The sequence below is a fragment of the Danio aesculapii genome, chromosome 18, assembly GCF_903798145.1.
Source record: "Danio aesculapii chromosome 18, fDanAes4.1, whole genome shotgun sequence".
NCBI classification, from domain to species: domain Eukaryota; kingdom Metazoa; phylum Chordata; class Actinopteri; order Cypriniformes; family Danionidae; genus Danio; species Danio aesculapii.
The window spans coordinates 11,790,124-11,817,747 of record NC_079452.1 but is presented as its reverse complement, the minus strand read 5'-3'; the positions used below and the strand labels follow the sequence as shown (position 1 = coordinate 11,817,747).

The following is a 27,624-nucleotide window of genomic DNA, read 5'->3' as shown; positions in this document are numbered from 1 at the left end:
TGCCATTTCCAAAAGTTCAACTTCTGGAGGCTCATGGAGAAACAAACTATGCCGAATTGATCTGGAACAGCAGTCTGGAGCAAATCCTGTGGCTTGGAGATACGTCTGTCGCATTACAACCTTTTTACTCACCCTAATTGGAAAACAAAAGTTCCTTTAAAGTTAAATTAGCCAAATCTTTAACCTACTGTAACAAACACAAAGTGTCAGGACGTATCAGTGCATTAAAACGTGGGTGGTCTGCTTAAGTTGTACTTTTTATTTTTCTGAGCATTATTTACTTTTCTTGTTGTTTTCAGTTAAAACACGCGAAAAAGCATTTTGGTCAAGTATAAAACGGATTGTGTTACATGGAGCAACACAAATCGCACATCTGTGAATAGTTAAAGGAACCCATTATGTTGGCTAGGATCTATCAACAACACCTCTGGATGCTGCCGATGTCCACACACAATAATTGTGTCCATCATTTCGTAAAAACAAACAAAAACACACATAATGGATGGACTTGCAATGGGAGTCTATAGGGAAAGGCTTTGTGTGCGTAATGCATAACTATATTCATCCTGCTGAAGCAACTGACAATTTGTATGAAAAATAGTGCTTTAACAACAACACAAGCTGCATATTTCCGCAAAAATGAATTCCATTATAAGTGCATTGCACTGCCCTTGCGAATACAAAGTGCACTTAACTTTGTAAACTGGCAACTTTTCCATTTAAAAAGGAAAGTCCTGATATTTTAACTGTTTGTCAGATATTTCACAAGTGATGTTTAACAGAGTAAGGACATTTTCTCTGTGTTCCCTATATTTGTTTCTGTTGAAAAAAGTCTTATTTCTTTTAGATTGGCTGGAATAAAATCAGTTTTTAATTTTTTTGTAAATATTTTTTACAATTTTTAAAGTCAACATTATTAGTTTCTTATTACCCTAACTAGCCTAGTAAACTAATAAACCTAGATAAGTCTTTAAATTACCCTTTAAGCTGAATACTTCAGTATATTGCAAAATTTCTAGTAAAACTAGAGACTTATGTACTGTCATCAAGGCAAATACAAAAGAAATTAGTTATTAAAACTATTATGGTGAAAAATGCATTAAAAAATATAATTCTCTCAATTAAACAGTACTATAGGACATTTTACAGAAGGGCTAATAATTTTGCTTTCAACTGAATGTATTTATTTATAAAAAAAACTGTATTATGGGTTAAGGGTGATTAAGGGTTGGGCGATGTCGACCAATTCGGCATCGTACGATGTCTAATGTGAAACATTGCGATGGACGATGGCATCGTTGTTATAGGCGGTGGTGAATTAATTATTTGTAGCCTACCGTTTCAACTACCTGACCCGCATGATCTTTGTTTTACCCATAACTATATCATAAATAAATAAAGATAACTTACACACAATTTACCACCTGTCAATCGCTATTACCACAGGACTCTGTCATGAATAGGCAGAGTGATCTGTGTTGTTATAATGACACAGACAAACTTGGTTAGTAAAAAGGTGCACAACCAACAGGAACCAACAAACAGTATCTGAGGTTTTCGCTAAGTACAAGCGTGAAAGCAAAAGTTTGAAGCAGTGTACTGCCACTGTGACATGTTACCTGAAAAGTCAGAAAAGTCGTTAGATAGAGAGTAGATGAATTAAATATCACGTTTAACAACTATAGTGAGATGCGATCCAGTGGTACATCCTTGATAAACTGTCCGACATGTACTGCTCTTTGAGGTTTTGTACTCAAAGCACCCGCTAACTGCCTGGAGCTCAGACGTGCGCATATGCTAGAGCGCGTGACTGTGTGTGTGTGTGGTCATGTGATGTGCGTTTTCAGCAGTATAGAGTGGACGGATGGCTTTTCAGCAATGCTAGATGAAATGCTAGTGTAGACGTGGATCGTTTTCATTCTAAAATGCCATTTTCAAACTAAGACGTATTAGTGAAAACGGGGCTTAAGTGTGTGTTTTTTTGTGAGCAGGTTGCTGCTGCGACGAGGGCAGGGTGGAGGATCATGATGCCGGCTCAGCATTGTGATGGCATCGTCTATCGACCCAACCCTAGTACACTTTCATGACTATATTATACTTAAAGTCACTTTTAAAAAGTACACTTTAATAAATGTACACACAACATATACACTACCGGTCAAATGTTTGGGGTCAGTAGGATTTTTAAATGTTTTAAAATAAGCTTCTCCTGCTCACCAAATCCGCATTTATTTAATCAAAAATACAGTACAAATTTTGTAACATTGTGAAATGTTATTGCACTATAAAATAACTGTTCAAAAGTAGTTTATAATTTAATTTAATAATTTATTCCAGTGATTTTAAAGATGAATTTTCAGCTTTATTTCTTCAGGCTTCAGAGTCACACGATCCTTCAGAAATCACTCTAATATGAAATATTGTTGTTATTATTATTAATTTTTTTTAACGGTATTGGTAATAAAAGCAATAATGACTGGAGTAATAATTTCATTTGAAACTACATACAGTAAGTAATAAACAAATATTTCATAAATAAATATTTAACAATTTAACTTTTTTTTTTTACACTTAATAAATGCCGCCTTGATGAACAGAATGAAAAAAAGAAACATGAAAAAAACTGACCCCAAACTTTTGACCAGTTGTGTACATCAATAAAGGAACCCATTATGTTTGCTATGCTCTATTGAAAACACTGATAATGTTGCTGATAATATCGTTCATCATTTCGTAAAAAAACAAGCAAAAACATGTATAATGTATAGATTTATAGTATCTATATAGTATTGTAGTAATATAGTATTTCATAGTATAATTATAGTGTACACTGAATGACAATGATGGTAAACTGTAAAAACAAAGTTAAAAAATGAACACTAATATTTGTTCAACCAGAAACTCTCCTTAATATATACAGTGAATAACCACAAACTGACTTTCATCGAATTCCTTTTATGACACAGAACTTTTTATGCTGTTTTGTTGACATTTTTTGTTTTTCCCTCATCAGTTATTCAATTCAATTGTAGTTTTTTGTATAGCACTTTTACAATAATTTGTGCTTCAATGCAGCTTTACAAAAGGTGCATATCATTGCATTGCAATCAAATTAAGTTACAATCAAATACATGTTATAAAATACAGTTGAAGTTAGAATTATTAGACCCCCCCCCCCCCTTTTTAATTTTTTTTTCTTTTTTAAATATTTTGCAGATTTTGTTTAACAGAGCAAGGAAATTTTCACAGTATGTCTGATAATATTTGTTCTTCTGGAAAAAGTATTATTTGTTTTATTCCGGCTACAATAAAAGCAGTTTTAAAATTTTTATGAACCATTTTAAGGTCAAAATTATTAGCCCCTTTTTCCCGATAGTCTACAGAACAAACCATCGTTATATAATAACTTGCCTAATTACCCTAACCTGCCTAGTTAACCTAATTAACCTAGTTCAGCCTTTAAATGTCTCTTTAAGCTATATAGAAGTGTCTTGAAAAATATCTAGCCAAATATTATTTACTGTCATCATGACAAAGATAAAATAAATCAGTTATTACAAATGAGTTATTAAACCTATTATGTTTAGAAATGTGTTGAAACAAATCTTCTCTGTTAAACACAAATTGGGGGAAAAAATAAACAGGGGGGCTAATAATTCAGGGGGGCTAATAATTCTGACTTCAACTGTACATACAGTTGACCTGCTTTTTTATAGTAGTGATGACTATGTGTACATGTTTAATGGTGTATTTGTGTATTAAGTGTATGTATTGTACATTAGAGGTTTATACGTCTAATTTTGATAAATAATATTTATAGCATTACTTAATGTTATGTGTTTTTATGACGTTTAGTAATTATGTGAATGACACAGAGCACCTTCTAAGTGTTTATTTCATGTTTATCTACTTGTAGATAATCTGTTTTGTGATTCTGTTTGTGAACATTATAACTTTCTCATCACCAACTGCTTATTCTTATGTTTTCGTCTGTGTAATAAAGGTACGATGTGTAAATGTTAGTATTTCGAATCATTGGTTACACACTATAAATTAATGAAATATGGTAGCTTCTTTTATGGATTCTACTATATTTTTTATTTAAATTTCCACTGCTGCCAGTTTTTCATTGTAAACTTTATTGATGTTTTTCAGTCTACGAAGCAAGGCTTTGTATGCGTAATTAAATTCATCCTGCTGAAACAAATGAAGCCGGTCAGGAAGTAATCACCAACCTCTCTGCCAATCAGGACTTGGCACTGAATATTACACAGCAGTTCGTAAGTTGTTAGGAATGAGTTAATAGTAATGTGCCCCTTAAAGTAAAGTCATGACATAATGATAAAAAATAACAGCTTATGCGTTCATGTTTTGTTTGTTGTTTGTTAGTTTGTCTTTATACTTTATTGTCCCCCAAGGGGGATTTTTGTGGGCTCTTAAGTATTTCAGCATAGCCTCATTAAAGAACTAAAAAAACACATAATACAAACTAGGGATGCTCATTTCAGTTAATTTTGCCAACGGACAACTGACGCTCATTAATTGAATATTAACCGTTAACTGGTCAGATTAATAATAAATTATTATTTAATTAATAAAAAATGTAAGTGTTTATTTTGTGTCAGACACATTAAATATTGCATTTTAAAATACTGATTTATTTTAACATGCAAACATGTTAATAACAGAACATCCAATGGCATAGAAAAAAAGAATAAACTAAATAAAAAGAATAAAAAGATTAGGCCTGCCCTAGATATTTTTCACTTAAATGACAAACTTAGATTGCAAAACGAAAACACTGACTGAATCCTTTTTAAGAACCAGCATAGGCTATTTTTTTCCAATAATTTTTTTCTTCCATCAAATAAAAATAGCAAGCTACCTCAAATCGATCGCTCCACGCAAAATATGCATTTAATTAATGCAAGACCTGCATATCTTGACTTTTTGTAAACAGTTTTGTTGTTTAAATATGATATTGCATTAATTTGCATAAATGTTTGTAAGATGTCAAATGAAAAAGCCTCAGTTTTGTGAGGAGTTATCATTCATTCATTCAATCATTCATTTTCTTTTCGCCTTAGTACCTTTATTAATCCGGGGTCGCCACAGCGGAATGAACCACCAACTTATCCAGCGGATACCCTTCCAGCTGCAACCCATCTCTGGGACTACAGACAATTTAGCCTACCCAATTCACCTGTACCACATGTCTTTGGACCAACCCAGGCTCATTCTGAAAACGTAGTCTTGTGGACGTTTCTGGAGACCGCGAAATACGTAGCCGGGGGTACGTCCGGCTGCATTTCATTTTTTTAAGCGAACGCTGCGGGGCGGTGTGACGCCGTTCCTTTCGGCGCTTGCCGGCCTGCGTGTGGAGGGCTTTCCCGCTGCAACCAGTTTGTCCGGTTAGCTCTTCGTGTTCTTTGGCGGACTCGAGGTGCAGAAACGGGCTGACCACGACGATGACCGGGTTCAAGTCCGGGGAAGAGTGGTTCCAGAAATCAGGTAAGAAAACAAAATCCAAAAAATAAAGCGAACCAGTTCATCACAGGGTGAGAATGTGGTCAAAATCCGAAAACGTGGTAAAAATCAGACGAGGGCTTTTCTTTTTCTGGACGGCTTTTGTGAATCATCGTTGGTTGGGTTTAGGGACGGAGGAGGGTGGGTCAGCCGATTGGCCGGTCAATCATTCTGTCATCCAGGCAGACAGGCGGAAGGTCGTTCGACAGCGGCCTCCAGCGGGTTTACGCGAGGACGGCGCGGGAGAAAACGTGCACAGCGGCCTCTCGCGGATTCGCAAAAACAAAAACTGCAAAAATACGTACCTCCCAGGACGTATTTCGCGGTCTCCAGAAACGTCCTCGGGACTACGTTCTCAGAATGAGCCTGGGTTGCTTTGGACTGTGGGGGAAACCAGAGCACCCAGAGGAAACCCACGCGAACGCAGGGAGAACATGCAAACTCCACATAGAAACGGCAACTGACCCAGCCGAAGCTCGAACCAGCGACCTTCTTGCTGTGAGGCGACAGCACTACCTACTGCGCCACTGCGTCGCCCCCAGCAATTGCATTGCCCGGGAATCAGACGCTGGTCTCCCACCTGGCAGGCAAGAATTCTACCTCTGAACCACCAATGCTGACTGCGGAGTTATCATTATGCAAAAATCAAGAAAATCTTTGGATTTGTTTGATTCGTAGATTATGTAGATTATTTAAAAAATTGGTATTTTATAAGAACTATCAATAACTGTAATTTTCCAAATAAAAAAAAAAGGTTGGTTTGCTGGTCGTACACTAAATCGTCACAACTATAGCCTATTTGTTGTGTTTATGATGCAGATCCAGGAGGCAATCAGCATCAGCGCTGGTTTGGCATGAACTCATCTGTGTCAAACTGCAATATTCTTCTTCCACTTTGCTTCTTTGGAAAATCTGTCTGTAGGCACATGTGGTTGCACGTTACCATCCCGTGAGTTAACAAATATGTGTTGCAGTTGCACATTAAGAAGCCGATCACAGCGAACGCGCTTTTCCGTCTCAAAAACACAGGCGCACTGCAATGCCTTTTTATTGACAAGAAGAAAATCGACTGATGCGACTGACGCGAAGCCACTGAATCAGCTGACCCGTATTGTGCACAAGTGTTGCTGTCGATGTTGTTATAATTGTAATATTTAATAATATTGTGAAATATAAGATTTGTAAAGTCATACAGCTCTGGATAACTTGAAACAGCGACTGCTAGTCTCTTCTCCATCTTTAAAAGTTCTCCGTAGTTGTCTTGACAACACACAAACACTGCTGTCACCTCAATGGAAACCCCGCCTCTGCTTTAATTTGATTGGAGAATGAAGAAGACACGACTGACGTAACACACTTTTCCAAAGCAGTGCACAAAAAACTCACGGCCGTTAGTAAACCATTTAAAAGATGCCCCTCTCAACGCAAAAAGCCAATTCGGTGTGATCAGCCACTTATGCAGCCAAACTTGAAAAATATATAAAATAATATATTTAATCGTTTAAACCGATACCAATAATTGGTTAAAAAGGCTTCAGTTAACGGTTAATCGATCATTTTGAGCATCCCTACTAAAAACACATAAATCCGCATTACTGATTACTGTTCAACAGTCTGACACTGGATTAAAAAGTTGCATTTAACTTACTAAAACCCAAGATGTTAATTAATACTTAATAATTATTAGTGTACTAACAAAAATTAAGGTAGCCAAGGTACACATGTAACGCATGTTTAGGTTCTTGACTAGCATATGTCTCAACTCATCATTAGTTCATTATAATGTGTTTCATGTTTAGTGTACATATTATTCATTCATTTTCTTTTCGGCTTAGTCCCTTTGTTAATCTGAGTTTGCCACAGTGGAATGAACCACCAATTTATACAGCCGAGGCTCGAACCAGCAACCTTCTTGCTGTGAGGCGATCATGCTACCCACTGCGCCACCATGATACCCTAGTGTACATATTAGTGCAGTACATCATTATTTATGTAATGTTACTGTAGGGTTACCCATTTTCTGTTTGACTTTATCAGTGTTCCAGATCATTCTGGAGGATTTTTGGCCCACTCTTCATTACAGTGTTGCTTATGTTTATCAAGGTTCTACGCTTTTATTTTAGGGCTGCACAAAATATTGTTTCAGCATCGATGTGTTCAATGCACGCATCCAGGATGAGCAATGTTGATTCAGGATTAGAGTTGACCAGGAGCCACAGTTCAGAACACAAGAGAATTGTGGAGTCACTGAAGAGATTAACCATAATAGAGTGAAATTTGATCATTTCCATGTGCTTTTAAGGCATGTTACTTTGTGAGTGTCACAAACGAGTTTAAAGCATTCAGCACAAGAAATTTCATTGTTTGTAACTTTAATAAAATTGAATACATTTTTATTAAATTATTTAAACAATTAAGACTTTACAGTGTTATTTTACATTTGAGCATTCTATTTCTGTACCTGAATACTGTTAGACTTCCCAGAAAACTATAAAGCACTTTTAATTTCACTTTTATCAGTGCTCTGTTGTATTCATCTATGTTTCTAAGTAGTTTATTATATGTAATGCTTGACTCACTCTTCTAAAAAATCATTCTAATCAATTGAAAATAGTGAACATTTTCTATTCAAGCTATTCAAGACATTCACGACATGAAATTGTGGTCCCACTTTATTTTAAGTGTCCTTAACTACAATGCACTTGCATCAAAATATATACAATGTATATTAAATGTAAATATATAATGTAAATACAATGTACTTAAGGTGTTCATAATGTATCTGAGAACCCTTCCGGGCTCTTGAGGTGGGATACGAGTAAGGTTAGAGAAAGGTTTGGTGGTATGGGTAGGTTTAAGGGTGGGTTAAGGTGTAAGTCCTGATCAACACTGTAATTACAAATGTAATTACATAAACTAATTAAAGATGTAGTTACATGCATGAATTTAATCAATCATAAGTACAATGTAAAAACTTTAGACAATTAGATACAATAATACATTGTAACAATTTATTAATTTTAGTTTAAGTATATACTGAATATTAGTTAAGGCCACTTAATATAAAGTGGGACTGAAATTGTATTAATATTGTAATATACTGCAGAAAAACTAAATATCATATATAATGCTGCACTTTGTTTGTCCACCTCAGTATTTCAGTCAGCTCTAGACTTTGACTGGACTAATGAACTTTGATTCTTTTGTTTTTTAGCCATACTGCTTAAGATTGAATCATTTTCTGAATGACACAATTTTGGCCAAGCTGTAGCTATCAGCTGGATGGCCTCACAGTTGGCTGTAAGAGACTTTGGTATATAAGCCCAACAAAATCATCACCCCTTCAACATCACGCTGTAGTTTGGGTATGAGGTGTTTGGGCTGATCTGCTATTTTGGCTTTTGATGATGTTCATTGTAGCCAAATATCTTCGAATTGGTTGTAGGTCAAGACTTTGTCCGAAATTTTTGAATGCATTGTTTTTGTGTTGGTCTCCGAATGAGTCTGATCGACGCTATCTCATGGCAATTCGTAACTTTTTCATTTAGTGGCTAATTCATATGAATTCGTACGATCTCATTTATACAATTTAGTATGATTTGCTCATCCCCCAATAACGGTTGGGTTTAGGGGTGGGATTTGGCTCCTTTTTAAAATCGTACATTTTTGTACAACTGAACTCATACGAATTCATATGAATTAGCCACTAAACTGTCCAAACGAAAAATAGTTACGTTTCGCTACGAGATCAGGCTGGTTTGATGCATATTAATTAATCCATTGCAAAAGAAAATACACTGAACAATTCAAGCAATATTGACCTTATTCTGCAATGCAGAAGTGCACTTGTTTTTGTATTTGTTTTAGAACTTAATATTCAGTTGCTTATAGGAGAAATAACTAGGAATATTAAACATCAGAAAACGGTCTTGCTCTACAAACAAGTGTTTTCATGAGTTTACATCAAAAATTTAATAACACAATAGGAAAATATGGCAGCACGGTGGCTCAGTGGTGTTGCCTCACAACAAAAAGGTCCCAGCTGGGTCAATTGGTGTTTCTGTGTGGAATTTGCATGTTCTCCCTGTGATCACGTGGGTTTCCTCCAGGTGCTCTGGTTTCCCCCACAGCCCAAAGACATGTGGTATACAGTAGGTGAATTGAATAAACTAAATTGTTTGTGAATGTGAGAGTGTATGGGTGATTCTCAGTACTGGGTTGCGGCTGGAAAGGCACCCGCTGCGTAAAACACATGCCAGAATAGTTGGCGGTTTATTCCTCTGTGGCAACCCCCGATAAATAAAGGGACTAAGTCGAAGGAAAATGAATGAATGAATAAGAAAATATCAGTTTGTAACATAACGAGGGGGGTTTAACATCTACAGTAGACATTAATGAAAGTGAATGAGACCAGAACTCTCAAGCCAAAAAGATTCCAATGGCTGTGTGCGCTCATACATGAAGAATAAGGTCAATAGCAGGTGTCCAGCTCCATTCCTGGAGGTCCACAGCTCTGCACAGTATAGCTTAACTCTAATTAAACACACTTAATCAAACTAATGGAGTCCTTCAGGCAATGCGTTGAAGCGGGGTTTGAACAAAACTCTGCAGGGCTGCGGCATAGCAATGATAAACTCTAATTCATTTTGCTTGTAAACCAATGTGGTCAGAATCAAATTTTGTTTTCTGGAATCCTCTCAAGTGGTGAACTTCTGCATTCTTATTAGCTGCTGCCAAACTGCGCCATACTGGAGCTTATAACTGTAATGTTGACCTGATTTCAACTCTCCTCGAACACCAACACCTCCCAAGACGCGATGTGCCACTTTCACTGGAGCTTGCCACCAGATCCCACTGAAAACTTCTGCCAACTTTGATGGTCAACTTTTGATGGCTGGGGTGTGAATGCATGGTTATGGTTAGTTCAAAAGCAATTTTTATTCATTCATTTACCTTCAGCTTGGTATCTTATTTATCAGGGGTCACCACAGCGGAATGAACCACCAACTATTTTGGCATATGTTTTACGCAGCAGATGCTCTTCCATATGCAACCCAGTATTGGGAAAACACCCATACACACTCATTCTCACACACACTCATACACTATGGACAATTTAGTTCATCCAATTCAACTGAACCGCATGTCTTTGGACTGTGGGGGAAACCAGAGCACCCGGAGGAAACACACGAACACGGGCAGAACATGCAAACTCCACACAGAAATGCCAACTGGCACAGCCAGAACTCAAACCAGCGATCTTCTTGCTGTGAGGTGACAGTACTAACAACTGTGCCACCGCGCCGCCCTCAGATGCAACTTTGTTAACCTAAATTGTTCTTCATGGTTTTTTCTTGTTATCTTTTTTAATCGTATGTTCATGAAATTTATTATGTGAACTGAAGCCTGTAGAGTCTTAAGTTCTTAAGTCCATTTCTCTCAGTGTTACACAGTTTGGTCATTTGGTGAATTTGCTGGAATCCTGGAATATTGGTGTGTGTCTTGAATGTCTTTGACCTGTGAATAAACTTCCTCACTGTGGAATAAAGGATTTCAGATTGTTTGAAAATGGCAATATTTTCCCTCCCAGATTGATGGCAGCAACAATTGCTCCTTCAAGATCATTGCTAATGCATTCTTTGGCATTGTGTCCACACGCACCTGAAAGCTCTAGAAACTCAAACTGACAAAACTTCTGCTTTTCAGGGTTCTTACACTTGTTGATGATCAGTTTGTTGAGTTTGGCTAATATTGACCCATAATTTTTATGCTAACTGTAAGGTTGTTCATAGTTTTGCACTCACCGCTTTTACATATTGGCTTTATTTTTGTTAAATAAATAATGACACAATGCAATTTGTCAAGTGTTGTTGTTCATCTAAGGTTTCCTTTCCACATTTTAATATTTGCCAAGGACCACAACATTATTCATTATGTTTTGATATGGAACCATGAAATTCAATAGCGTTTCCAAATTTTTTAGATGACTGCATTTAAAATAAAAGTGCACTGTAAAAAATATCGGTAAATTAGCAGTTTTCTGTATTGAGTGATTTTAGTGATTCGTGTTTTTATTGTTTTATTTCCCCCATTATGCTTTTAAGTGAAGTTTCATAAACTAATTTCAAGAGGAGCACGTGATATCGTGATATTCTCTCCCCATCTCTTCCCTTTCTGCACTGACTGCACATGGGAGAGAGGAGTTATAATGGCGAAGACACACTGTAAAATCTGTGCTTTAGTTTACATCAGAAGTGATTAAAGAGCCGTCACAGCTGCTGATTTCTGTCTGGTTATTCACATTAAAAAGAAAACACAACGCAGAACCGGTTACACGGGCACAGTGACACATTTCTGTTATATTTCAGAACACGTTATTTAAATGTTTAGTGTTGTATCGGTCAGAAAAATTTATTTATTTTTTTTTGCTTTGTTTTAATAAATGCTGGGCTTTATTTTTTTATTGTTAAACATGTTTTTTAAGAGTTCATGCTTAGCTGAGGATTGATTATATAGCGTTTGGCATGCTGTCCCAGGGAGATCATAAGCTCCTCGAGCCCGGGGCTCCCTCCTGTTTGCAATACACAAGGGGAGTTTGAGCTCAGGTAGGTCTCGAGAACACCCCCATTTATTTAGAGCTGATGACAGATTTAAATTGCTATATAGAGATATACTGGTGGTTAGAACCTCTACTATAGTGCTAATTTAGATTTGATCAATTCACTTATGACGCATGTTTTTGCACTGTAGGAATGGCATGGCCGTGGCACCTAACCCCACCCCTAAACCCAACCGTCATTGGGGGATGAGCAAATCATACAAAAATGTACAAATTAGATCGTACGAATTCATACGAATTAGCCACTAAATCAAAAAGTTACGAATTGCCGTGAGATTGTGTTGGAAGAACATGTAAATTCCGCACAGAAACGACAACTGGAATGTTAAGGATTTGAACCAGTGATGTTCTTGCTGTGAGGCAACAGTGCTAACCACTGGACCACCATACCGCCCCATAAAGCAAATGTGGATTCTTCAAGGCGAAGACAACTCTGGTAATTTATAATGAGTTAAGAATCAGCTGATTAGTTATTCATGCATTAGTTAATGCGGGACCAGCCATGATCAAACATAATCATGCGCTCCTCTCGAAATTAGTTTATTTTTTAAATAAACATCACTTATAGCTGCTATACAACAGCAGATTTTGCACTTTGAATATACACAGCTCGTCACGCAATAGCCTAGTGGTTAGTGCGCTAATATATGGTGCAGTTGCACTTCAGGGCATCCCAAGTTTGAATCCTGGCTTGAGGACATTTCTTGCCCTATCCCCTCTCTCTCTCCCACTTCACTTCCTGTCTGAAATACTGTCCTATTAACTTAATAAATGCAAAAAGGCCAAAAATAAATCTTAAAAAAAAAGAATATACACAGCTTACTTTCCATAAGTTGTTGACATACCACGTTTAATTTGTTGTTAGATTAAAAATTGCTCATAGATTAAATTTTTGAGTAGCTGTTTTGTTTAAAATGCTTTTTGCTTTTTGTTTAAAATGCATAAAATTGTCTATAATAGCAGTTTTTTGGTGCTGAGTTTCACCAAATTGATTCTGAATGATAATTCAGATTACTTTCATTTATTTATTATATTAAGGTTTTGAGTTTGTTGTATATTGTCGCTATTTATTGTCGAGGGCATAGCATGAGCAGTGTGTGCGCAGCGCGTATGGAGAGCAGAAGCAGCACACAGGTGTTTGCCTTTCACACCGACTGCGTCTGCAGCGCGCAGCTCATTGGCAGCTGCTGCACAGATCAATCAATCGCTGTCTATTCTCTCTAGTTACCTATCTCTCTCAATATATAAATACACTTTTTTACTTTTCATCTGTACCAAGGCCCGCGGCAACTTCCTTCTATATGCTGTTTCCTTAACTTCCTAGTCTTTATTTTACAAGTTATATAGATCCTACAATACTGTATGCTTCTCAAGCTCTATGAGGAGTGTCATTCATGTCTGGTGCACTCAGAAGACAATTACCTGTGGTATCATGTCATTTTGTTTTTGATTGTCAGGATGATGTAGGCCTATAGTTATAATAATATTTATGCAATATAGTTATGATATTTATACATGATCAAACTAGTGAGCAACTTACTAAGCAAAACTGATACTAAAATTGTTTTACATTTGGTTTTGTATTTCAGGCCTAAATAAATATTTTTAATCGTTCAAGATCATTTGATTGAATTTATATAAAGTTGAAGTCAGAATTATTAGCCCCCCTGAATTATTAGCCCCCCTGAATTATTAGCCCCCCTGTTAATTTTTTTCTCCTTATTTCTGTTTAACAGAGAAGATTTTTTCAACACATTTCTAAACATAATAGTTTTAATCTCTAATAACTGATTTATTTTATATTTGCTATGATGACAGTAAATAATATTTAACTAGATATGTTTCAAGACATTTCTTCACAGCTTTAAGTGACATTTAAAGGCTTAACTAGGTTAATTAGGTTAACTGGGCAGGTTAGGGTAATTAGGCAAGTTATTGTATAAAGATGGTTTGTTCTGTAGATAATCGAAAAAATAATTAGCTTAAAGGGGCTAATAATTTTGACCATAAAATGTTTTTTTAGAAATTAAAAACTGCTTTTATTGTAGCCGAAATAAAACAAATAAGACTTTCTCCAGGAGAAAAAATATTATCAGACATACTGTGAAAATTTTCTTGCTCTGTTAAACATTATTTTAAAAATATTTGTTAAAAAAAGACAATTTAAGGGGGCTAATAATTCTGACTTCAACTGTAAATCAGTGGATATTATCTATGCATTTATTGGGTAAAATTGGTCATTTTTACTGTAATTCAATGTGTTTTTGGTCATTATCAATGCACTGCTTCAGCGACGCTCATGCCTCGTCCTGACGCGCTGCTTCTGTGTGCGGAATAAAAGTTCTAATCTGTTAACATGGACGCGCTGCTCATGCTCTGCTCACATGCTGCTCATGCTTGCAGTGTGAAACAGGTTTTAGAATACTTTGAGTTACAACAGTTTTTTTTGTCTACTTACACTACATTTTTTGGTAAAATATGGACAGCTTTCTTCTTTTTGTGTTCAACAGAAGTAAGAAACTTATAAAGGCGAGTAAATAATGACAGAATTTCATTTTGGGTGAACTATCCCTTTAAGAATACTCATATGATGTACTTTAAACACAGGCTCCATAAAATGTTTTTTTTTAAGTCTGCATTTCACATATTTGCACATTTGAAGCATGAGATTCGCATGTTTCCATAACCACCACCGTGAAGATAAGGGATCATAAAAAGGGTACATATTTTGTGAAGCATAACTAGAAAGGACCATAGCAGAAAGACTAGGTATCATGCTGAGCAGGATCATAAAACAGGAAGACAAAGCCCAAGATGATGATGGAAGGCTGAAAAAGTTATGTGGTGATATCTACCAGCTGTTTGCGGTTTTCCTCCAAGCTCAGTCCAAGAACTCCCAAGAACGATCCAAACGCCAACTGCAATCAGTAGACAGACGTAAATGCAAGAAGAGAAACAAATGAAGCAGACTTCTCTTAAGAACATAAGCAGCGCCATATGAGCACTGGAAATCATTATCATCGTTTCGATTAATTTCATCCGAAAAGATTTATGACACGGCCTCAATGGTTCTATCAAGCTTAAGTGACAAGAAAATATGAGGGGGAAGTCGGAAACTCGCAAATATTTCAGCAATCATGGGATAAGTGACAGATCCAAATCCTCTGCATGTAAAGGATCTTCAAAGCTGTCGGTTTATTAGAGATATACTGCAGTTGTTCTCCTAGTCCAGGTCTCCAGCAGGGTATTTGAAGGAGTTTTATAAAGCGTCCAAGTTCACAGATGGCAAAAGAGATGTTTTGGTAACGCAGTATGTGGTTTACTTCTCACTGTCCGACTGGTTTTATCATCTTCTTTTTCCTGCTGTGAGCTATTGATAATGTTTGACACTTTATCAACAAGAAGCTCCGTGTTTATAATGTCTGAACCGATTTGAGCTCAGAGATGAAGTCACTAATGTGATTCATTATTGGAGAATATGCCAGTTTGAGGGTTAATCAAGACAGAACTAGTTTTGTCACGATTACCAGTTTCAAGGTAAATTTTCTGATGGTCAAATTTTTGTTTTTCATTCATTCATTCATTCATTCATTCATTCATTCATTCATTCATTCATTCATGCATTCATTTATTCATATTATTTTTGGCTTTGTCCCTTTATTAATCTGGGGTCACCACAGTGGAATGAACCGCCAACTTATCCAGCATATGTTTTGCACTCAATCACACACATACACTACAGTCAATTTCAGTATACCCAATTCAACTGTACCACCAATTCTTTGGACTGTGGGGGAAACCGGAGCACCCGGAGGAAACCCACACGAACACGGGGAGAACATGCAAACTCCACACAGAAATGCCAACTGACCCAGCCGAGGCTCTAACCAGCGACCTTCTTGCTGTGAGGCAAACGTGTTACCCACTTCACCACCGCGTCGCCTTTTGTTTACCATTAAAACCGTAATAGAATGTTTTTGGAAATGTCCTTTGGTTGCACATTTTTGGGAGAAAATTCTAAAGTTTTTATCCATAGTATTAAAACAGAATGTACCTAAATGTCCATGTTTTATAAATATTTTTCATATAAAAAAATAAATATATTACATGCAAAACTTGTAATAGCTCGTTTTGGAAAAATACAGCCCACATTTTCGACAAAGGTTGCGGAAATTGTCTTATTGTTTGGCTTTAAGAAAAATATTCAAGAGAAAACCTGAAAATTTTTTCAAAATTTGGAGTCCCTTTGTAGGATTCCTGAAGGAAGCTGATACAAACCTTTTCTCCTCACCTATATATTTGTACAATGCCTGTCATATTTGAAATTAGTCCTTAATTTAGGCATTAAAATCACAATTAGATATTTTCATCAAATCGCACAACCCTTTTTGGCTTTTATAAAGCAGCTTTATGCAGTATAACGATAAACAACGTAAACATGGATCCTGTTTCTTTTCCAAAGTGCAGGTTTAGCAAATAATACATTGAATTACCTATAAAAACACAAACAATTGTGTACATGAAATAATACAAACATAAACAAATCCAAAATGCAGGATGCATGTTTATGTTTTTTGTCATAAAATTGCATAAAGCTGCCAATTTTAGTTGCTGTTTTTTTCATTTTCGGATACGAAACTTGGTGGGATGTGTGTGCAACAATTATTTTAGAACATTTTCAGATAGTTTTAACAAAACTGTGATCACATTGATAACTATATTTTTATATCATAATTGTCATTTCATATCATGATTGTCACTACAATCATGATATGACATGTTTATTATGGTGCAATAATCAATGAACATTGCTGTTGTATCATGACTGTAGGCAATTAGGTAAACAATACATAATATCATTGCCCCTGCTGCAGTCATGGTATGACAGCAAAGTTCTTTGATTATTCTACCAGAATGAAAGTATGGTTCCTAGCCATATCAGCCTAGAAAATCGCAACTTTTCATTTTCATTTTTTGTTGTTCTTAGTACACGATGTAAATACAGAAAAGTCAAGCTTTAAACAGGAAAATAATCAAAACTCTTTTTTAAATTTTGAGTAAGATGCTAATGGTCTAATCTGATTCAATGATTTATGCTAAGCTAAGCTAAAAGTTCTCCGCCAGACCAAGAGATTTGCTGAGTGGATTCAAAGGTGGTTAAACTCAACTGTTCAACTCTGGGGAAGTTGTAAAATTAGCCTATTCCTGAAAAACTATTACCATCAGGTACATATTAACACTAATAAGAGGATCTAATTTCATCTTATTTTCATCAGTGTTCTTTGTCATAAATCTCATTTAGGTTTTTGCTTTACTGTGTTTCAAAGCATATGTAGCTCATTAAATATGCTTAAAAACAGCTCTTTACTTCTGTAACTTCAAAAAGGACTAAGCTGTGACCTTGAAATTTAGCAAATTGTAGGTTGTTTCCTAATTTTGATCACCACTGTACATGTCAACTACACCCAGTCATTTGAGTATTTCTGTAGCCAGCTTAATTTCTGTTAACACTCTCCCAACAGGGCTTTCACATCTGTAAATAACTTTGCAAGTGCATGTTGTTTTTCTTGTAACCCCAACAGCAGTCTGTTATTCCACTAATATTTAATGAGAGTCAACAGAACGTCTAAAGCAAGCATTGTTAATGAAGTGAGAAGCACATACCTCAAAATTCGTTCATTCATTTATTCATTTTCGGCTTAATCCCTTTATTAATCTGGGGTTGCCACAGCGGAATGAACCGCCAACGCCATATATTTTATGCAGCTAATGCGCTTCCAGCTGCAACCCATCACTGGGAAACACCCCATAACTCAAAATACTATACAAAAATCATACAAATTTGTATTGATATACAAACTGACCCATAGTGATTCAGCAAAGAAGAAACACTGTGTTTACTGTATATTTAAGTTGTTCCTTAATTGCATTCAATGGGCAATCCTTACTATATTGTAAGTCATAATAGAACTATATGTCGGATTGTGCTTGACTATTGACTATAATCCAGCTCCAGGGGACCCACAGCTCTGTACATATGCTGGATAAGTGGGCAATTCATTCCGCTGTGGAGACCCCTGATTAATAAAGGGACTAAGCCGAGAAGAAAATGAATGACGGAATGAAAATATGTTTTGAGCAACACAATCTCACGGCAATTCGTAACTTTTTTGATTTAGTGGCTAATTATCTATTCGTACAATCAAATTCATTCAATTTAGTATGATTTGCTCATCACCCAATGACGGTTGGGTTTAGGGGTGGGGTTGGGTGCCACGCCTCCTTTTTAAAATCGTACATTTTCGTATGAATAATTCGTATGAATTAGCCACTAAACTGACAAAACGTGAAAAACTTAAGTTTTCTTGTGAAATCAGGCTGGTTTAGAGATATATATTTTTACATTTATTTTCAAATAACAAAAGAGGACAAAAATATTTTTTCAAAAATATATTTATGCAAATATATTCTTTATGAATACAAATTTAACCATTTTATTATATATATATATTTTTATTTAAAAGCATTTAAAAACTGTTTTCTAAGAATATAATTTAATTTGTAACATTGGAAGAAAATCTTTATTTAATATCTCAAACATTAAAAAGGAGCATAGACCAGTAGAATGCAATGTTTCACTTAGCTTGCATTTTTAAAATCTTTATTTGAATGTTGCAACATAATATCAAACTCTACTACAGAGTTTCCATGAATAAATCTCTGATGAAGACTCCTTCCCTCCCCATCAGCCAATCACATAATTATTAATCATGCTGACATCATCCAAAGCAACAAGGTCAACCCCGCCCTTTCTCTCAGCATAATGGAATAGTTCTCTGAAAATTGAAAATAAATTCACCATTTACTCACCCCCACGTGGCTCCAAACCTTTGCATGTTAAACACAAAACAAGATGCTTTGAAATATGTTAGAAACCTGTACCCAGTGACATAGTAGGAAAAACAAATGAAAATCAATGATTACAGCCTTCCAGCATTTTCCCAAACATCTTCTTTTGTGTTCAACAAAAGAAAGAAACTCAAACAGGACTGTGAATGGTGAGTAAATGTAGACAGAATTATAAGTTTTTTGTGAGCTGTCCCTTTAATACTTGTCTCTATTCCTTTGTGAAATTGGTCTCAGCTGCTTTGTAAATATGTTTTAAGAGAAAACTTTTGGCTAAAAATTTTAGGAGAACTATTAGTGGTTAAGATAAAATGTATTGTGAATACAGGCCCTAATGAAGTTCATCAAGCTTCAGGAAACGAACAGATAACAGACACATACTGTACAGGTCCCATGAATCTGATTCCGGCAGAAATCGTCATAGAAAGATGTGATTTGGAGTGGGAGAATAAAGTCTCGAACAGCCATTTTGTAGCATGCTGGGTGAGTTGCAGAAGTTTGATAAAAGTATTGTCACATTTACCATTCTTTGGTGGATTTTTACTTCAGTCCTTTTGCACTATCAGGAATATTACATCAAGGTGAAAGATTTCCCCATACAGGTTTTGCAACTCAAAATATTCATGTAGATGTGCCAATCACTATGTTATCCAACAGAACGCAGCTTGATTTAAAAGTACCTGAACCTGTTTTGACTATAATTCCAATGTAAAAGAAGGAAATATGAACGAATAATAATATTAACCTTTATGAATCTTTTATCGCATATGCACAAATACACACAACTATCTGTGTAGATTAATACAAAGCAGATAGAAATGTTTGGACTGATGAAACATGAAGAGAATCAAAATATTACAACATTATATTGTTAATTTTTGTTCTTTAAGCCATTACATTGGAAATATGTGCCGAGAACAACATTTTTGAGAACCCACAAATATTACGTTGTCTTGCAGTTTTTGTTTTTACAAATCTACTAGAGGGTGCCGTGTATATTTGTGGCCATCTCAAATACATTATTAGGGCATGTGTTCTCATGCAACCCATTTCTTGTATTTACACCCTTCTCGTGTGTGTCCGTGAGAGAAGCCGGCCAGCCAGTCGTTGTGCATATTATATTAGTTTGATATGGACTGACCCCACACTCCCCCCTTTCCTATCCAACTGATAATGGGCTCTATTTTAATGATCCAGGTGCAAAGTCTAAAGCGCATGGCGCAAAAACATTAAGGGTGTCCGAATCCATGTTTGCTATTTTACGGATGGAAAAATATGCTTTGCGCCGCGGCAGGCATGGTCCAATAGGGTTGTGCTTATTCTCTTAATGAGTTATGGGTGTGTTTTGAGCATAACGTGCATTAAACCAATCAGAGTTTCATCTCACATTCTTTTTAAGAGTCAGTTGCGTCACACCATGGCACATTTGCTATTTACATGCCGGACTTTGTAAGTGGAAAAATGGAACGATTCACTGACGAGAAAACAGTTAAGCAAACATTCTGCAACACGAATGTAAAGAATGAGCCTCCTCCATTCAGCCTCTTTACTTTCTCTTTACTTTACTCCTTTACTTTCGTGGAGTAAGGAAAGGGTGTACACACTCCACTGAAGACATTTATTAGCCTACATATTTAATTTCATTTGTTAAGCACAAAGATTTGTTTCAAAACTATTTTTTAAATTCAGTTCTAATTTCCAACAAATAAATAAATGAACAACAATAACAAAGTGTGGTCAAAAAACTGAGTTATGTCCAAACACACGTCCTATTCTTATGCCCCATATGGTGATGCATACATCTCCAAAACCTGACATGTGGACAAATCTAATCTTGTTTTTATTGAAACAAATATAAATATGCATATAATAATTGATCCTGCTAATAATATTAACATTAACAAAATTAACATCAATATTAACAAAAGCCCCCCGAGATGAGGCATGGAGGCAGTGGTTTTTATATTTATGTAGAAAATAATAATTTTTGTTTAATAATTTTAATAATTTAAAATGTAATAATTTTTGAAAAATTATTTTTCATATGTAAAGATATTTGTGTATTGCTGTACATCCTGTGTGTCTTAAACAATGTGTAATCGTTTTGGACCTGCATAACTAACACGCTCTTAGCTAGACTTTAGAGCAGTTCCTCAAAATAGCAACGCGCCAACAATGCGCCTTTTCAAACCACCTTTAGATTGGCACACCCATGAGTCTACAATGTAGCGCAAATAAATTTATTTAAACATTTATTTAAATCTATTTAAACAATGTGGTGCAAAACGTGAAAATTAGGGTTGCGCTTGTCTGAAAATAGCAACAAATCCCACCAAACACATAATGCGCCTTATTGCGCTGGGTGTATGATAAGGCCCAGTGTTGTCAAAAGCAAACTAAAAGAGAAACACCATCGCGACTGCACAATTCTACAGCGACCTGACGCTACATTTTTTTGGATTTGTTTTACCTGGTTTATGGAATCCAAAATCTCAAACTCTGCTCCCAAGTCTTGAGCTATTTACAGTGAACTACCATGCAAACCACGCATGCCAGAAAAGCCATTGACATGGAGATAAGCAGTCAGCGGTACTGCCCTGTACCTTCATTTACACATACAAACCAGCAAGTACATATTTCTTAGTTATCAAAAATGTACACCAAGGAACATTTTCCCAATGAGCCTGTGTTTGTATATTTTTAGGGGTAATGTACAGCATTGTTTACGCGAGAACAGCAGGCACGAATGGCACTTGAGAGAGAAATTTGAGATCTGAAAAAGCATGCACGGCGGCCTCTGGTGGATTAGCGAAAACAAAAACTGCAAAAACATTTCCCAAGTGATATATAACAGAACAAGGATTTTTTTTGGAGTATTTCAAACTATATTTTTTCTAATGGAGAAAGTCTTATTTCTTTTAGTTTGGCTAGAATAAAAACAATTGTGTAAATATAGAAATGAATTACAGATGTAACTACATGCACGTTTTAATCAACCATAAGTACAATGTAAAAACATGTTTTCAGACAATAAGTACATTTTTACAAATGATTCATTTCAGTGTAAGTGCATATTAGTTAAGTCCACCTATAGTAAAGTTGGCTAAAAATTAGTTATTAAAACATTTATGTTTAAAAATGTGTTGAAAAAAATCTTCTCGCCATTAAATAGCACTGGGGAAATATTGGAAAAAGAATACAGATTTCACAGTATAGGGCTCATAATGTTGTCTTCAACTTTACATGAAAGAAGTCAGTGCGTGGTCCTGTACGTGAACTTTGGAGAACATTACATAAATTCACATTACATGCAAATGTATTTTAGTTATATATATTTTTGTTTGATTTATAGCATTAACTGCAAAACATGAATTCCTCTATGATGGCCATAAACTACATAATTTCTGAAAACAATAAAAATATTTATTATAAAATTGATTTGTGCATGTATGTAAAGATTTTAATAGGCTAAAACTGCATTTATTCCAAAACTGCTTTTATATATTGTATTTCAGATGAAATGTGATACTCTATTTAACAGTGTGCAGTTTTCTCATGAAGATTTGCCTTGGAACGCTTGGTGTGGCTCTGTCTGTTTTGGCAGCTTCTAGGTGTTACATAGACTTACATAGACTAAAGTGGATTTGCCTTGGCTTTTGAGGGAATAACTACTCCAGCCAAAATTGGATTTTTTCCCCCTTCTTGACAGAAGACACAATTCTAATGGCTGCTTTATTCATAGATTATGATTCGACTGAATGAGAGATTTAAGTACATGCTCAATGGCTGGCTGGAATGGACTGGATCAGAATACCAACATACACAGTTGAAGTCAGAATTATTAGCCCTCCTTTGAATTTTTTTTGAATATTTCCCAAATTATGTTTAACAGAGCAAAAAAAAATTCACAGTATGTGTGATAATGTTTTTTTCTTCAGGAGAAAGTCTTATTTGTTTTATTTCAGCTAGAATAAAAGCAGTTAAAAAATTTTTAAGAGCCATTTTAAGGTCAAAATTATTAGCCCCTTTAAGCTATATTTGTTTTCGATAGTCTACAGAACAAACAATTATTATACAATAACTTGCCTAATTACCCTAATCTGCTTAGTTAATCTAATTATTTTGGTTACGCCTGTAAATGTCATTTCTGTTGCACATCTATGAAGCGAATCTCCCATTCCACCACATCCCTTAGGGGCTCTATTGGATTGAGATATGGTGACTGTAGAGGCCATTTGAGTACAGTGAACTCATTGTCGTGTTCAAGAAAGCAGTCTGAGATGATTCATGCTTTATAACATGGCGCATTCTCCTGCTGGAAGAAGCCATCAGAAGATGGGTACACTGTGGTGATAAAAGGGATGGACATGGACAGCTACAATACTCAGGTAGGCTGTGGAGTTGACACGATGCTCAGTTGGTACTAAAATGCCCAAAGTGGACCAATAATATATCTCCCATAATAATACACCACCACCACCAGCCTAAACCGTTGATACAAGGCAGGATGGATCCAGGCTTTCATGTTGTTGACGCCAAATTCTGACTATACCATCCGAATGTCACAGCAGAAATCAAGACTCATCAGACCAGGCAACGTTTTTCCAATCTTCTATTGCCAGTCTGAGCAAATCAGCTCAGACTGGTTTCTTGAAGACGACAATGAGTTCACTGTACTGAAATGGCCTCCACAGTCACCAGATCTCAAGCCAATAGAGCACCTAAAGGATGTGGTTTTTCACCAATTTTGGTGAGCCTGTGCGAATTGTAGCCTCGATTTCCTGTTCTTAGCTGACAGGAGTGACACCCGATGTGGACTTCTGCTGCTGTGGCCCTTCCAGCTCAAGGTTGGACGTGTTGTGTGTTCAGAGATGCTCTTCTTCATACCTCAGTTGTAACGAGTGGTTATTCGAGTTTCTGTTGCATTTCTATCAGCTGGAACCAGTCTGACCATTCTCCTCTGACATATGGCATCAACAAGGCATTTGTGCCCTCAGAACTGCCGCTCACTGGATATTTTCTCTTTTTTAGATCATTCTCTGTAAACCCTAGAGATGGTTGTGTGTGATAATCCCAGTAGATCAGCAGTTTCTAAAATCCTCAGACCAGCCCGTCTGGCACCAACAACCATGCCACATTCAAAGTCACTTAAATCATCTTTTATTCTCATTCTGAGGCTCGGTTTGAACATCTTGACCTAGCCAAGATGTCTACTGGCTAATTAAAAACTTGGTTAACAAGCAGTTGGACAGGTGTGCCTAATAAAGTGGCCGACGAGTATATATATATATATATATATATATATATATATATATATATATATATATACAGAAATTGGGGGGAAAAGAGTCGCAAATAATTCAGCAGGGCTAATAATTCTGACTTCAACATACAGTTATTTTCCTCCCTGTAAATAAGGAAAGGGAAATAAATATAATAGAATAAAAACATGAAACAAGCTGTGCTTTAAGCATAACTGTAAGGTAAAAAAAAAACTTTAGCTACAGCAGTCCTTCAGTCAAGAGCAGTGAGGGATTTTCTCCTTTTGTTGTTTGATTAATGATAAAAACAGTCGGCAGCAGGAATATTGTGCACTGTCACTTTAAGAGCAGTGCGGTTCTGTTTAATGGTTTCACTTTCACATGTCTTTTGATTCTCAACTCGTTTGTTTATTACACAAATGAGGGTTAATATGAACAATAACAAAACACCACGTTTTGACACACATTTAACCATTAAAGCGCTCACATTAAGATAACTTTAGATGTGTGTGCTCTGCTTGTCTTTGAGGTGTGCGAATGAGACACCTCAGAGGCGAATGAGACCAAATGCTTATTCACGCTTTTAAAAACATGAATGATGCAAATGTACATCAATGAATGATGCGCATCCCGTACTGCAAACATTACATTACAGTACATGCTTTCAGTCATTTTCATGTGAAACTCAGCTTTGCAGAGCAACAAATGTGTATAACTGAAAAGAGGGCGGTATATGATGCAATAATCGTTTATCTCGATTAATTTTTCATAATCGTTAGAAGCCAAAATCTAAATCGAAACCGAATTTACAATTAATTGCACAGCCCTACTTGCAGTCACTACTTTATTTTTTCTTGTCTATGGGGATTAGAAAAATCAGTCCTATGACTCAAGACACGGGCAATTTATAATTGCAGCAAACTGTTTGGAAGCATTAAAAGTGTCCAAGAAGATGTCCAAAATCTTTACACACATTGACCCAGAGAGTGTTTAAATGCATGTCACTGATAAGAAGATGGTGGATGTTTACTGTCTGATGACCAAAATGACCTTAAACACCCAGCAGGCCCAAGACATCAATATGACATCAGATTGACATTGCATCCCAGCATCGTGGGGACATTGCGCTTTGTTTGGAAATGAAAATCGGTTTGACGTCAGAACTCGACCTCAGGTTGACGTTAATGTTTAACGTACAACCTAAAATCAACATCTAATATCAACATCTAATGATGTTACAGCTTGATGTTGTGTGGACGTTACCTCTATGACGTCTATCAGACGTTGGATTTGGTTGCCATACCTGACGAATAAATGTCAATATGATGTTGGTTTTAGATGTTGGCTCGACATTGGATTTTGGTCACTTTCTAACACAACCTAAAAATCAACCAAATATCAACATCATTTGACGTCGTTATTGGACATCAAAATATGATTGTCCTTAGATGCTGGCTAGACATTGAATTTTGGTCACCTGACATCACAAACTAAATCTAACCTAATTTTAACGTGTTATGACATTGTGTGCCTGCTGGGCAATAACTAAATGCACTACAGAATGTTACGTTTACACACATCCACAAATTAGATGTAAATGCATCAACTTTTAACAGTGTAATACTCACTATTCTTGAATATGTAATTATGACACTTACAATAATGCCTGAAATGTATCCTGTGATGCTGACACTTTCCGTGCGTGTGCTGGTGTAGATGCCCATCACAACTATTAGCAAAGACAGACTTAACATCCCAGAAACCAGCCACTGAGCCTTTCTCCTCCTTATCTTTACCGCATCTGCCAGAGAAAGAAAGAGTTAACTGAAAGTGAATTTCCCGTCTTCATTTAAAAAATTATTTGACATGTGAACTAATTTCCCTGTCCTGCAGTTTTCTGTGTGGTAAAAATACCTTTTTTTCTTCTGTTTTATATTGAGTTATTCAGATGTTTTTAGTGAGAATTAGGACATCTATGTAATAAATTTGAAAAAAAAAAAAATCCATAATAATCTTAGCTTTTCAATAATTAAGGGGCTTTGCTGCGATTGTGTTGAAAATCTGTCACACTTAATTGTAATGCAATACAGAAAAATACATACAGAAAAAAGTGGTTCTAAAAGTTATTAGTAAATGTTTTATACAACTGAAGATATAAAAACATATTAGCAATAACAATATTAAAATTATTATTGTAATCATCACCATCATCATCATCGAGGTCAAATGAGCTCTATTATGGAAAATACGCCATTAAAAATCAGTAAGCAGTTCCCATTTCCCAGTGATAACCTGATCATATCTTTTAAGACGCCAGAAAAACAAAAACATTTTCAGAATGACAGAGAACATTGTATGAGCCCACGTGAAAAAAAATACTATATGCTAGTGTTTTTGAATAATACTATAGCAAAACTTTATTTATTATGTATATATTATAGTATTTGTAACACTTTGTAATTGCAAAGTAGTGTTAACTAATGAACTGATAAACTGTGATAACTACTCTAGTATACTTTAGTTAACTTATCTCATCTGTAATACAGTAACTGTTTTGTACAGTTTACCCTAAAGTTGTGTAAAAATACAGTATTTGTTTATATTAGTTGCTATATTACGGTAAAATAATTAGCTACAAAATTATTCAAGGAAACTACAGAATAATTTAAAAACACTAAAGTATTTACTATGAATTAGGCTACTAAGGTATTGTTATCTGGAAGTTATTAATGAAGGGTACATTTAAGTATTTAGGGTAGGCTATCATTCAGTGACAAAATCGTCCCATTTTAACTACCTGAGGTCTCATTTTGAGTCTCAGATTTTTGACAAAATATTTTTGATTAATTATTACTTTAATATAACCTGGGAGCCGCAAAACTAATAAAAAATCCTCTAATTGGAAACATTTATTTAAGCTAAAGTGTTTTTTATCTTACCTGCGACAGTGTGTGGAGGAGCAGCGTTGCGCCGTGTCGTTTCCTGTGAGTTTGTCATCTGTCCTCCTCGTTATAAATGTTTATAATCCACACGGAATCACTCACTGCTATTGACCGGACTCTGCACGCCACCGAGACTGCGGGAGCTTTTATACACGTGCCCGCGCCCACCGGAAAATTTAAGGTCGTAAAATTAGAGCCTGAGCAAAGCGGACGAGCTCAGCTGCATCTCTCCTAACTCAGTGGTGGTGTTGTTCTTAGTTTTATTGTTCGTGAAAACTTCTGTTTAACTTGATGCGTTATATATAATATGGCTGATTTGAGTGTAACTATATATATATATATATATATATATATATATATATATATATAT

The 27,624-nt window shown here is 35.8% G+C and overlaps 1 protein-coding gene across 1 annotated transcript; it reads right to left on the bottom strand.

Annotated features, from left to right (window-relative positions):
- Nucleotides 1–14,982: 14,982 nt before the first annotated feature.
- Nucleotides 14,983–27,354, bottom strand: LOC130245318 (transmembrane protein 255B-like). The gene is made up of 3 exons (XM_056477987.1): nucleotides 27,252–27,354; nucleotides 25,971–26,113; nucleotides 14,983–15,063 (listed from the first exon to the last, which is right to left on the bottom strand). Exons 1-3 carry the CDS (start codon nucleotides 27,307–27,309, stop codon nucleotides 14,983–14,985), a joined length of 282 nt encoding a protein of 93 aa, XP_056333962.1. The 5' UTR covers nucleotides 27,310–27,354.
- Nucleotides 27,355–27,624: the final 270 nt, after the last annotated feature.

Coding starts and splice junctions, on each gene's coding strand:
- LOC130245318 (XM_056477987.1), bottom strand. CDS start 27,309: ATGACAAACTCACAGGAAACGACACGGCGCAACGCTGCTCCTCCACAC. Junction 26,114..27,251: donor TCCTCCACACACTGTCGCAG/GTAAGATAAAAA, acceptor TTTCTCTGGCAG/ATGCGGTAAAGATAAGGAGG. Junction 15,064..25,970: donor GATACATTTCAGGCATTATT/GTAAGTGTCATA, acceptor TACTGATTGCAG/TTGGCGTTTGGATCGTTCTT.